At 39.0% G+C, this 13539-nt stretch overlaps 1 protein-coding gene and 1 non-coding gene across 2 annotated transcripts in view; one reads left to right on the top strand and one right to left on the bottom strand.

The window, feature by feature from the left end:
* LOC126456789 (acylcarnitine hydrolase-like) overlaps positions 1–13539 on the top strand; it is a 62757-nt gene that overhangs the window by 38537 nt on the left and 10681 nt on the right. The window contains exon 7 of the mRNA XM_050092575.1: positions 5748–5880. Within this exon, the coding sequence (XP_049948532.1) occupies positions 5748–5880 (133 nt within the window). The remainder of the gene's footprint in view (positions 1–5747; positions 5881–13539) is intronic.
* Trnas-cga (transfer RNA serine (anticodon CGA)) lies at positions 2540–2614 on the bottom strand. Its single transcript has one exon. It is a non-coding gene; the product is annotated as a tRNA-Ser (tRNA).

The raw sequence follows: 13539 nt of genomic DNA, 5'->3' as shown, positions 1-13539 counted from the left end.
CATCATCAGACAATGACTGAGTAATGACACTACACTATGAAAACAGTAATTACAGTTATTTACACGATACAATTACACTTAATACACTGCACAAGCAAACTATTCTGGCGTCATCAACTTCAAATGGTTTAACCAGGAGGCCTGAGTGTGTTTATTTGTATCGACATCTTCAGTACAGTTTATATAATCTTCGAGCTCAGCCATTGCCAGAACACAAGCTATTTTCATCAAAAGTAAATCTTTCTTGTTTTTCTGAAAGTCAGCTGACGTCTAAAACAGAAAGGACTATGTTATATATTCCCTGTCTTGAAGTTAAAATTGTAACTGGATCAGTCGGCTAATTGATTTGCTTCTGTTGTCACCTGGACTCGAAATTGTAACACTGTTCACAGGAATACTGGTAACTTCGTAATTTCACTCAACTGGTCATACTGAGCGAGGTGGTACCGTGGGTAGCACACTGGACTCGCATTTGGGAGGACGGTGGTTCAAACCCGCATCCGACCATCCAGACTTAGGTTTACCGTAATTTCTCTAAAATCGCTCCAGGCAAATACCGGGATGATTCCTTCGAAATGGCACGGTCGATTTCCTTCCTTATCCTTGACACAACCTCCGAGTCTCTGCGACGCTCATTTAATGTTGTGACAATAGAGTTGGTCTCATCGGCGCCTTCCAATACTGCATTGATCTCCACGTCACAATTTGTGTGACAGTTATCAGTATTAATGTATAGGTGGCAATCATCTTTACTTCTTGAATTAACTCCATTTTTGGTCTGATATTTGTTTTAAAAATAAAAAATGTTAGTCATTTTTCTTGTGTGCCACACTTTTTCCACAGAAGTTCGAGATCAAACCTAATAAGAATTTAAATCCGCATTAAATTTTCAACTAGCCCTGGCGCAATCATCTTCATTCTTTTGTGCCATCGATGTGTCTCGTTCCTGCCTTTATTCATTCCTCCCATACTTGTCTTCTCTGAAATGTTGTCATTCTTCATATTGATAACATCGACACTCATCCTCATGCAGTGGTCCAAAATTCATAAACTGACTATTCAATTTGCAGGCACTTCTGTATTCTCTGTTAAACTGCCCACAACTCAGCTCCTGCGATCATTATTATTCCTTTCGAGTAGTTGCCTTTCTTTAACCTAGGTCTGGTCTAGCATCTAGTACACATCTTCTGACCTGGTGACAGTAACGATATCCTTTGGACACGCAATGGAAGCTTCTGAATCAAATGTGTATTTATTGTTGTCTGAAAAACTTTGGTACTTTGTCTCTGAACTGTCTCGTGAAAACACTTTGTCTAAATTCTTTAAATTTAGGTACACTGAAGTAAATATCTTTCAGGGTACTGACCGTTGTATTCAGTTAGTATAACGCTCGAAAACTACAATTCAAAGAATGACACTAGTATTTGTATTATTCATATCGAATAAATATTGAAATGATTTCATTTCTAGTCTTACATTATATGCTCAATCATAATGTTCCTTTTTTAGCAAAAAATTATGCTTATAAATGAATTGTATGTGGATAGCGTCCGACCTGCCGTCCTTGCACGTCAAAAATAAATATCGTTTCTACTTACTTGTATGAGTAACGGTCAAGCGAACATTTGTTTCTTGGGCTCTTGCACAAAAGTGGAGATCCTTTCGCACTTCTCAAATGGCGTCTTGAAACCTGACCATCCATTCCGATGGAGAACTGTTACAAGGCATCCTCCGTTGTATACTAGATCTACATCTACATACGTACCACCTCTGGTCGTTTCCTTCCCTGATCCACTAGCAGACACAGCGAGGCAAAACTACTATCTACATTCCCCCGTATGAGCCCTAATTTCTCGAATCTTATCTTCGTGGTCGTTAAGCGAAACGAATCCTAGCGGCCGGTTATCGAAATTTTCTCAACAGTTTTCCTCAACGATAACGTCGCCGTCCCTCCAGGGAGTCCCATTTGAGTTCCCGAACCATTTCCGTAATACTTGTGTGTTGTTCGAGCCTACCGTTAACAAACCTAGCAGCCCGCCTCTGAATTGCATCGGGTCTTCCTTTAATCCGAACTTGTGCAGATCCCAAGCGCTCAAACAGTACTGAATAATGGGTCGCACTAGCTTCCTTTATGAGATCTCCTTTACGGATGAACCACATCTTCCCTAAAACTCTGTAAATAAACCGAAATCGACCTTTCGTCTTCCCCGCGAAAGTGTCACGTGGTCGTTTCATTTCATATCGCCTTGCAACGTTACGCCCAGATATTTGAGCGACGTGACTGTGTCAAGCGGTACAGTACTAATGCTGTATCCGAACATTATGGGTATGTTTTCCATACTCAGCCGCATTAACTTACATTTTTCTACATTTTGAGCCAGCTACCATTCATCACAGCAACTGGAAATGTTGTTTATACTGAACCAATTGCAGGCGCCAGGAATGTGACGTCCCAGGACAAAATCCCACGCTAGAATGAGATTTTCACTCTGCAGTGGAGTGTGCGCTGATATGAAACTTCCTGGCAGATTAAAACTGTGTGCCGGACCGAGACTCGAACTCGGGACCTTTGCCTTTCGCGGGCAATTGCTCTACCAACTGAGCTACCCAAGCACGACTCACGCCCCGTTGAGCAATTGCCCGCGAAAGGCAAAGGTACCGAGTTCGAGTCTCGGTCCGGCACACAGTTTCAATCTGCCAGGAAGTTTCAAAATCCCACGCTATTGGCGAGAGTGACTGCCACTTGCTGGCCTTGTTGTTGCTGTTGTGGTCTTCAGTCCAAAGACTGGTTTGTTGCAGCCCTCCACACTAATCCATCCTGTCGAAGCCTCTTCACCTCCTAACAACTACTGCAATCTACATCCTTCTTAGTGTGCTTCCTGTATTCATCTCTTGGTCTCACTCCACGATTTTTACCTCCCCACACTTCCCTCCAGTACTAAATTGGTGCCACGCGGAGTGGCCGCGCGGTTTGAGGTGCAATGTCACGGATTGCGCGGCCTCTCCCGCCGGAGGTTCGAGTGCTCCCTCGGGTATGGGTGTGTGTTGTTCCTAGTATAAGTTAGTTTAAGTAGTGTGTAAGTCTAGGGACCGACTACCTCAGCAGTTTGGCCCCTTACGAATTCACACACATTTGAACTAAACTGGTGATCCCTTCATGTCTCAGAATGAGTACTGCCAACCGATTCCTTCTTTTAGTCAAGTTGTGCCACAAGTTTCTTGTCTCCTCATTTCAGTTCAGTGCCTCCTCATTAGTTACGTGATCTATCCAACTAATCTACAAAGTTCTTCAGGAACGCCACATTTCAAAGATTTCTGTTCTCTTCATGTCTAAACTGTTTATCGAACATGTTTCATTTATGTACATGGCTACACTCCAGAGAAATACCTTCAGAAAAGACTTCCTAAGACTTAAATATATATTTCTATATTCGATGTCAACAAATTTCTCTTCTTCAGAAACGCTTTTATTACTGTTGCCAGTGTACATTTTATATCATCTCTACTTTTACCATCATCAGACATTTTGATGAACAAATAGCAAAACTCTTCAACTACTTTAAGTACCTCATTCCCTCAGCATCACCTGATTTAATTCGACTACGTTCCATTATCCTTGTTTTGCTTTTGTTGATATTCATCTTATATCCTTCTTCTAAGACACTGTTCAATCCGTTCAAGTGCTCTTCCAAGTCCTTCTCTGTCTCTCACAGAATTACGTCATCAGCAAACCTCAAATTTTTTATTTATTCTCCCTGAATCTTAATTCATACTCCAAATTTTTCTTTGGTTTCCTTTACTGCTCGCTCAATGTACAGATTGAATAACAGCAGAGATAGGCTACAACCCTGTCTCACTCCCTCCTCTGGTCGTTTACAGCTAGCGAACTTTCTCAACCCTCACTCAGCTTACTGAATATCAGCTGCTACAAAATTCGTGTTCCTTTCTGATAGCAAATCTCTTAAACATGTGAATCCAGAACTATTATCACTATATCTCACCTTCTCCCCTTGCCCCTTACTGCTGCAGTGGTTTCCCAAGACAATGATTACAGGAAATCTGGCATTACTGTACCGAAATGTAAGCTACTTCGCTTCGACATCTTCAAATTACGACTTCACTTCCTTTCATTCTCCATATATGTCGAGACCTATCTAACACAGGTTTCTTTTTAACTTTGATTTCTATTTCACTTTCCCTTATTTTTCTATTTTTTTAATTTTTCATTTATTTAAGGCTTTGATTTTATTGGCCTTTATTTTATGTCTTGTACTCAGCCAAATAATTTTTTTATGTTTTGTTTGGCATTCACATGATTACAAATTACGATAAAACTCATAAGAAGGTTCTCTGGATCAAATCCTGTCGAGCTTGTTGTTATCTCCTTTCTTACCATCAAACTCCAATAGTTATGTAGATTTGGTCAATATTAGTTAAACAAAATACTCACATAAATGCCACAAAAAATAATACTTATGTAACATAAAGTAGTCTTCTCAGTTGCGCAAATATACATTCTTATGTATTGTGCCAGCGCAAATTCATTCAAAAATTTAGTATTAGTGTCATTCAAAATCAGTACATACATTACATACATAGATAAAGAAGCAAAAATACTATATATTTACGAGAACTCTCAAAGCTGCTTAGTAATACTGGTAAATAAAACACTACTGAGACATAAGAAACTCTCTACCACTACAAGTAATATGCCTATACACATGTTCAGCCAGTACAGTTGATCACAAAGAGGTAGGTAATACTAAGGAATGTAGTATTTCAATCGCCATGAAACTGTTCTCGGGAAATCAAATATCTTCCTAATACTTTCTGCCGTCGTTCATACTTCTTCTTCAGTTCTGATCATTGGTCCTGACTCTTCCAAAACCAGGGACGAACATTCCGTATTCATTATTTACTTTAGGCATGTGGACAGGGAATCCAGATAATCACTTTCTCCAGCACCGTGAAATATGTAGATGTCACTCTCGCTATATTTCACATTCACTGCACCTTCCGCTTTTGGCAATATTAAATACGGCTTCGAATGTGCTCGACTAATCAACATCATTGTCAGAGTAACTTTTATTGCATTATTATTATCATTTATTTGTATTATTATTTCTATTATTGTGAATGTTTTGTAATATATTTGGTATATGTTGCTGTTGGTCACACGTAAGACAGCACCTTCAGGCCTTAATCTGTTCAGGCTAAATATGCAACAAATAAAATATAACTGGGTCAACAAACGTTTGTTGTCTGCTTCGGAGATTCATTTTTAGCTTAATTCATGTAACAGCATGATGAAAAACTGTAGTGATTTCCATTACTGTCACTTTGTCAGCGGCTGTGACAACCAGTAGGCAAATTTCCGACGTTTATGCGTACAAGTCTAAGACGTTTTCGTGTCCTAACGGTTTCAGTTGTCATCTGACCACTCTCGACGGATGCCAGTCATAAACGTTGAACAGACCATGAGTAGCTCTGTGTTATGATAACTGTACTACGCCACCGAATCATCACGATGTGCAATTTGTCAAATTCGCTTAAATAAAAATTATTTGTCATTCTTCACCAGATGATTTATGTGTATCGATGGCATCTGTTTTTAGCTTCGTCATACACTCTCACCTAGTCAGGCTTGTTCTGATGGTGGGTCGTATGCCATCTGGTTGGTGTCGTTTATAAGATATAATTGTTGACAATTCGGTCCTTAGCTGATGAGTTTATGTTTTATGTCATAGGAGCGCCACACATGGCAGACCTGGACTCACTGTTTAGCGTGCCCGGCTCCGGACAGAATCTAGACCCAGCTTCGGATGAGCAGAAAGTGCGCTCTGCAATGGTCAAGCTGTGGACCAACTTCGCCAAGTATATGTAAGTACTTCCTCCAATGCTCTGCTTTACATTCCTGAGGTGTAACAGGCACAACTTCTTCAGCTCGCGTGAATTAAACAACAGTTATCTACATGAATCAGAGACTGCCTTGTATTCCTCAAAGAAAATAAGGTGCTAACAGTGTTCAGAATTACCAACACAGCGCCTAGCAAGCAAAATAAAACAAAAACAAAAAAAACGGTTCATTAAAGACGTTTACCTTCATCACTCGTTATGTCAAAGAAAAAAAGGTTGATAATGCCACATAGGCACGAAGTAGTATTACAATTACAAACACTGGTGCTTGTCTGAGCACTTTTCATATTTTCCACCCTGATGGCCATCAGGTCAGCTATGTCAAGCTGCAACAGCATCAACAGATCGATGAAAGGGTACAGAACAAAAAAGGTCCAATGAACTTATTTCCGAGAACGCATCGTTTCCATGATAGAGACCATTTATTCAGTCGTACATTTAACAAAGACTGCGATCTAATACGTAATGTACAATGCAGCCACAGATATATTATGTGCTGATAATGGTTTCCATGTGCCTCAATGCATGCGTGTACACGCCTTAGCATGTTCTGTCTCACACCTTCACATCGGCCAGGCTGCATCCGAGCAGTGTCAAAGGGAGCGTGAATATGCTGCTCCAGTGCCTCCACATCTGGAATGGGCTCTGCATATACGATACTTTTGAGATGGCCCTATAACCAGAAATCGCACTGGTTGAGATCTGGTGAACGAGAAGGACATGCAACAGGACCCTCTTGTCTGTTTCATCGACCAGCCAAGACACGATTAAGATGTGTCCAGATGTTAACGGCGAAGTGGGCTGGAGCACCATCATGTAGCAGCCACATAACCCTTCGATTCATCAGCAGGAGAGGCAAAGTCACCCGCAAGAAACGTCGCTAGCTCCGGCCTCTTAGGCGACGTGGAACGAAGACAGATCCCAAAATACGGATGCCAATTATCCACGTCCACACATTCTGCCTGGACCAATGCTGATGATTCGCTGTCACCATACCATGTGGGTTCTACATACTATCCCACGGACGATTGTTATGAAAGTTGAACATACCAATCCGTGTAAAGGTGGCCTCATAGCGTGAATGACACAAATCCCAGAATTGTGGCTGCCTGGTGAAGAAACCAGTGACAAAACTGCTCCTGATGTGGAAAGTCTGTTGCTAGTAAGCCCTGCTCAAGCTGTAAGTGATAAAGGTAGTAACAATTGTCATGCAGAATGTTCCACACGGTCGTCTGGCTTACCCTGTACTGTTTGGCCAACTGCCTGGTACCGACATGGCAGTCGCCTTCCACAGTATTAACCACATTTTCCTCCAAGTCTGGTGTCTGAACGTTTTGGACACGTCTTTCACGATTTCCTACTTCCTGAAACGACCCTGTCTCAGACAAACAACGAAGCACTGTTGCAGACGTTGAATGCTGTGATCGTTGTCAGCGGGGATAGGTCTCCAGATACTACCTTGATGCCCGCCACCCATTGCCATTTGACTTTCTGTAAGTAAGCTCTTGATTCGAATTCAGAATCATTGTGTACAGTGCTGCATCACATCTGTTATAAGATGAGTCATCAAGAGAATTGAATCAGACACAACATTATCAATTACTGTGGCAGGAGAGGGCCCTAGGGCATCACTTATGAGGAATAGTACCACCCTCTAAGAGGAAACCGTGCATACTGCAACTGTGACTGCTTGGTACAGCGCTTATTAGAGCGCAGTTTCTGTAACAAAGTATGTTTGAGTAAATGGTCTTTAGCTTGGAAACCTTGAATTTCCAGACATAAGTTCATTAGATCTTTTTTGTTCCATATCCTCTCATTGATTCTCATTGATCAATCCCTAGGGTTTGCATATGGTGGAAAAAATCACCCTATACAAATGAGGAAGAATATGGGCTCAGTAGCAGGAATGGGAAGGGACAAATACACTTTGAGCCGGCCGGTTTGGCCGAGCTTTTCTAGGCGCTTCAGTCTGGAACCGCGCGACCGTTACGGTCGCAGGTTCGAGTCCTACCTCGGGCATGGATGTGTGTGATGTCCTTGGGTTAGTTAGGTTTAAGTAGTTCTGAGTTCTAGGGGACTGATGACCTCAGATGTTAAGTCCCATAGTTCTCAGAGTCATTTGAACCAAATACACTTTGAGGTGGGCAATAAATCTCATCTAGTAATAGTATATACACTAGTCAAGAACCACAAGAGAAGGACAATGCCTGGAAGCATGGGAAGCTATTAAATAGATTGCATTATAGTGAGACACAAACTCCGAAATCAGGCTCTGTGCTACAAGGCACATCCGGGAACAAGCATACACACAGATTACAATTAAGTAATGATGAAGAGCTAGCTGAACTTTTACAGAATCGACAGGAAGTATCACTGTGTATTTCTTATTTTTTAGTTTACACGTCTAGTTCCACAGGACAAAACTGGGGAGCAAATCTCCTTGCTCATGGAGCATGTCAGTACATGAAATTACAACAGAATAGTTATAATAGACAAAATAAAATATTAATGAATCGTAAAACAACATCAAGCTGTAAGTTTATATAAATGCAGTTGTAACACAGAAAACAGCTTATTTTTTCAAGGAACTCCTCGATGAAATGAAAGGAGTGACCCATGACGAAATTCTTCAGTTTGGATTTGGAAGCGCATACCTTACTGCTAAGATTTTTGAATTTTTATTGTAGCTTATCGAAAATGAATGCAGCAGAATACTGCACACCTTTCTGCACAAGAGTGAAAGAGATCCAAAATGCAGATTGGACTTCTGCCTAGAATTAACTGAGTGAAAGTTGATTTTTGGGAATAAGCTGATATTGTTAACAAGAAACGACATTAAAATACATAGACTAATGAACAGAGGTTCATGAATTTACACCACTTATTGCCCAAACCGTCCATTTCTGAGCCATAAATACCCTTTGAGAATGAGGAGAGTTACCCCAAAATAAATACCACAAATCACAAGCAAAACGAAAACAAGCAAAGTAGACTACTTTTTGTATCTATCACTTACTTCAGATACTGTTCTAATAGTAACAATGGGGCTTTCCACGACAGTTTACTATCTATCGAAAGATGTAGAAATCTGAACTCTTCACTCTCACTTATCACATACCCATTTTGTGAAATTAAAACGTCAGGTTTTGTTGAACTGGGTGTTAGAAACTGTAAAATCTGAGTCTTACTGTGATATAGCATTTTATTTTCTACTAACAATGAACTTATATCTAGAATTGCACTATTTGAATCAGTGCCAACACTGCACACATCGTTTACTACCAAGCTAGTGTCATCAGCAAACAGAAGTGTTTTAAAATCACCTGTAGTACTAGAAGGCATATCATTTATATAGATAAGGAACAGAGTGGTTCGAACACTGATCTCTGGAGCACCTCGAATTTAACCATGCCTCACTTGGACACCAAATCATAGACAGTCTCAATACTGTGGAGAATGATCTTTTGCTGTCTGTTCTTAAAGTGAGAGGTGAACCAATTGTGAGCTACTCTCCATATCCCACAATGGTCCTACTTCTGGAACAACATTTTGTGATAAACACAGTCAAATGCCTTAGTTAAATAAAGAAAGCTACCTAATGCTCGAAACCTTTTGTTTAATCCATCCAGTACATCACAGAGGAAAAAGAATATAGCGTTTTCTGTTGTTAAACCACTTTGAAAACCAAACTGTCCATTTGACAGAAAAAAACCCTGATGGCATGGAAACAGGTCTCCAGTTGTTTATATTATCCCTTTCTCCCTTTTTATAAACTGGTTTTACTACTGAGTAGTTTAGTTGTTCATGATAGTGACCATTCCTAGAGCAAAAAATAGAAATATGGCTAGGTACAGTGCTTATATGTGCAGCACAGTACTTCAGTATTCTGCTAGATACTCCATTATATCCCTGAGGGATACAAAAAAATTGTATCTCTAAATGTAGTTGCATGTGTAGAACTAAAAATTTCAGTAAAATTAGTATTAGCATTTGTAATCTGACTGGTTTGAAAAATAATCGTGAAAATGATCTATGGAACATGACATAACTAAACTAAACTATTGACTCAGTTCCTCTTGTCAGTGTCACAGAGGAGTATTTCAGATATCAGTCTTCAAAACCCATTTTCCAAGAGTTATGTGATTCCCTGTAGAAACTAAGTTTTTATTTAATTCACCAGCTGTATTCAGAAAGTGATTGTTTAATACTCTACATGTACCTAACTTAATCGGTAACAGAAACATTTTTACTACGTACTGACTTTACAACCCTGGACCTTGTGCTGCGGACCAGATATGTCCTTCACAACTGACCATATGGTTTTAGTTTTACCTTGTGAATTAGCTATTCTATTTGTGTAAAACATACTGTTTCCTTCCTAATAAAAATTTTAAGCACTTTACAGTACAGTCTGTATTGGGCTATTGTAGCTCGATTGTGACTCTTCTAATATTTTGATATAATTCCCACTTTTTTCTACATGATATGCTATAATACACTAAGCAGATTCAGAAGGATGTAGGTTGCAGTAGGTACTGGGAGATGAAAAAGCTTGCACAGGATAGAGTAGCATGGAGAGCTGCATCAAACCAGTCTCAGGACTGAAGACCACAACAACAACAACATGCTATATCCCACTAGTCAGCCACCCAAGCTGTTTCTTACTGCTAGTACCCTGCTTTAGACGTTCTAATGGGATTAGCTTCTAAAGAGAATGATAAATGTGTAAAGGAAAGGATTATATTTGTCATCTATGTTATCAGCACTATTAATATCCTGACACTCTTGTTTTTTAAAGAGGTTTAAAAAACTCTGTACTGTCAATGGATTAGCTTTTCTACATTGTTTGTAATTATATGTAACATTTGTTTGAGAACAAAAATCTTTTAGTATTAAAATTTGTGCCACATAGTCTGAAAGGCCATTCACCCATTTACTAACAGAATGCCCAACTAGTAATGAAGAATGAATAAAGATGTTGCCTACGATAGTGGTACTGTTCTCCTGCACCCTGGTTGGAGAAAATACAGTGTGCAACATATCATATGAATTCAGGAGAAAATTCCAATATTCTCTTTCATGCATAGTCACATACAAAATTAATATTGAAGTCATCGCATACAACTAATTTTTGGTACTTCTTAAAAAGTGAACCAAGAACCCTCTCTAGCTTGAGCAGAAATGCACTGAAGTCAGAATTAGGGTACCTATAAATAATTACAATTATAAGTGTAGTTTCACTTAATTCTGCTGCCGCTGTACAACTTTCAAATATGTGTTCAGCATAGTGCTTTGACACATCTATGGACTCAAATGGAATCCAGTTTTGATGTACATGGCCACTTCCCCACTCTACAAAACATTCCTTGGAAAACATCCAGCAAATCTGTAACCTGGTAAAGCAAGCCTCTCAACTGTCACATTATTTAATTCGTTCTCTGATATACCAATAATGTCAGAGTCACCATCTGTAAACAGTTCACTACCTTTATGTGTAATACTGTTATATTTTGATGAAATATGCTTATTCCTTCATTACTTGGATACCTGACCTGTCATATATAAGCTTTGCCAGCCCTCCTTCCCATACCTATTGAGGTAGGGAAACGGGATGCTGAAGCACTGATGATGTTTCTTTGAAGTTACATAAGGCAGCAAATATTGTGATAGTTATTATCACAGTAGGCAGTTGAGCTGAAGAGGAACCAAAATATCTGAACTGACCTATCACAGTAGCTGGATTGATAAACATAGTTACAAGGAAGGTAACTGCAAAGAAACGTTGGGTATTGGTATAAATACTTCATTTCATCAGGGAAAGAAGGAAATACAGTGTTGTTTAGGAAATGAAAGGAGTGCAGCAATGTAAGTCACTTACAGACAAACTCAGTAAGCAGTGCAATAAGCCTAAAGTGAAATGGCAACAGGAAAAATGTACAGATGGCAGAAGAAATAATCTTTGGAAGGATAGATTGAGTATATAGAAAACTCAAAGTAACTTATGATAAAATTAAAAAACAAAGGGTACCAATGTTACCTGCTTAAGAGAATGGTATGTGAAAAGTACACAAAGAGCCTTTACAAAAGAGGAACTGTATGTTTGTGCAACAGAAAAGGAAGCAGATGTCGATGTGAAAGATACAGAGATTTCAGTATTAGACAGAGATTGACAGAGCTTTGGAAGACGTACGAACAAACAGTGCAGGATGAAAAGATAACATTCTTTCAAAATCTGTAATGTCTATGGGGGAAGGATCAACCAAACAACTGTTCAAGCTAGTGTGTAAAGTGTCCAAGACTGGAGAAATATCATTAGACAGTCGGACAAATTTCATGAAAAAATCGCCAAGGTACCTTACGCAGAGAAATGTGACAGCTGACGTACAATCATTTCAACAGTTTGACATCCAAATTGCTGACAAAAATAATACCCAGAAGAATGGAGAAGAAAATTGAAGATCCAACACATGACAATCAGTTGGCTTGAGGGCAGATGAAGGTCCTATTTTCTTCACAATGGAAGCAAAGTTTAAGGAACATCGAGACAACTTTCTAGGTTCTGTCGACCTACAAAAAGCATTCATGAATGGAAAGTGATGCAGCATGTTTGAAAATCTTAGAAAAATAGGTATTCGATGTAAGGAAGAGTAATATACAATACAAACAAGAACCAGGAAGGAAAGATTACTTGTATACTGCAAAAATACTGTAGTATTTTAAGGAAAGTCATTAAAATATCCAGCAGTATACATATCCTGAAAGGAATGATAATGCAGATAATAAGATTAAAATTATATGGGCTTGATCAAATGGGAGACAGGACAGTTGGTCATTATACAAGATTCCATAACAATTAAACTGAGTGACAATGTTGTGATTGATAGTTCACAAGTTGCAAAGTTAAGAGTCACTTTCTAAATGTATCAGCAAATGTAGGAATAAATGATTCACTTGAAGAAGCAAGAGAATATCTTAAAAATTTTCATTAAGCAACTAGAAGTAGCACCAACTTCCTTCACTGAAATTAATACAATTCTAAAATACAAAAGCTCTTGTAAAGTTGGTGCTATTTCAACATAACTCTGAACAGTTGTTCCAGCATAATAAGAATTGTCATTAGTAATATGTCCAATACATCACTGCTACAAGGAATTTTTCTGGGTAGGTTGATATATGCAATTATTACACAACTTGATAAAAAAGATGACAGTACAGACTGAAACAATTATCGACTAGTTTCCTTACTGCACCTTTTTCCAAAATTTTTGAAAAAGTAATGTACTCAAGAGCAGTCACACTTAAGTGGAAACAATTTACACAGCATATCACAGCTTGGATTCCAGAAAGGTTACTCGACTGAGAATACTATGATTGTGTAGATGATGTTATTCTCTTAGAAAAGCTCAAGTTTTATGGTACTGATGTCTTTACACACAGCTGGTTTGAATCATACTTGACAAATAGAATATAACAGGTTTTGATGAATAATACAGAAATGTCACAATGGTAGTAAATTTTAGAAACTGAGGCAAAAATCACAAAAGGAGATCATGAGGTTCAGCTTTGGGTCCCCTACTTAACATTCGACAAGCAAATTTGGTGTTTCTTGCAGATGATACTAGT

This window comes from Schistocerca serialis, chromosome 1, assembly GCF_023864345.2.
Source record: "Schistocerca serialis cubense isolate TAMUIC-IGC-003099 chromosome 1, iqSchSeri2.2, whole genome shotgun sequence".
In the NCBI taxonomy this organism is placed as follows: domain Eukaryota; kingdom Metazoa; phylum Arthropoda; class Insecta; order Orthoptera; family Acrididae; genus Schistocerca; species Schistocerca serialis.
The sequence above is the reverse complement of the archived record's forward strand: the minus strand, read 5'-3'. Positions and strand labels throughout refer to the sequence as shown.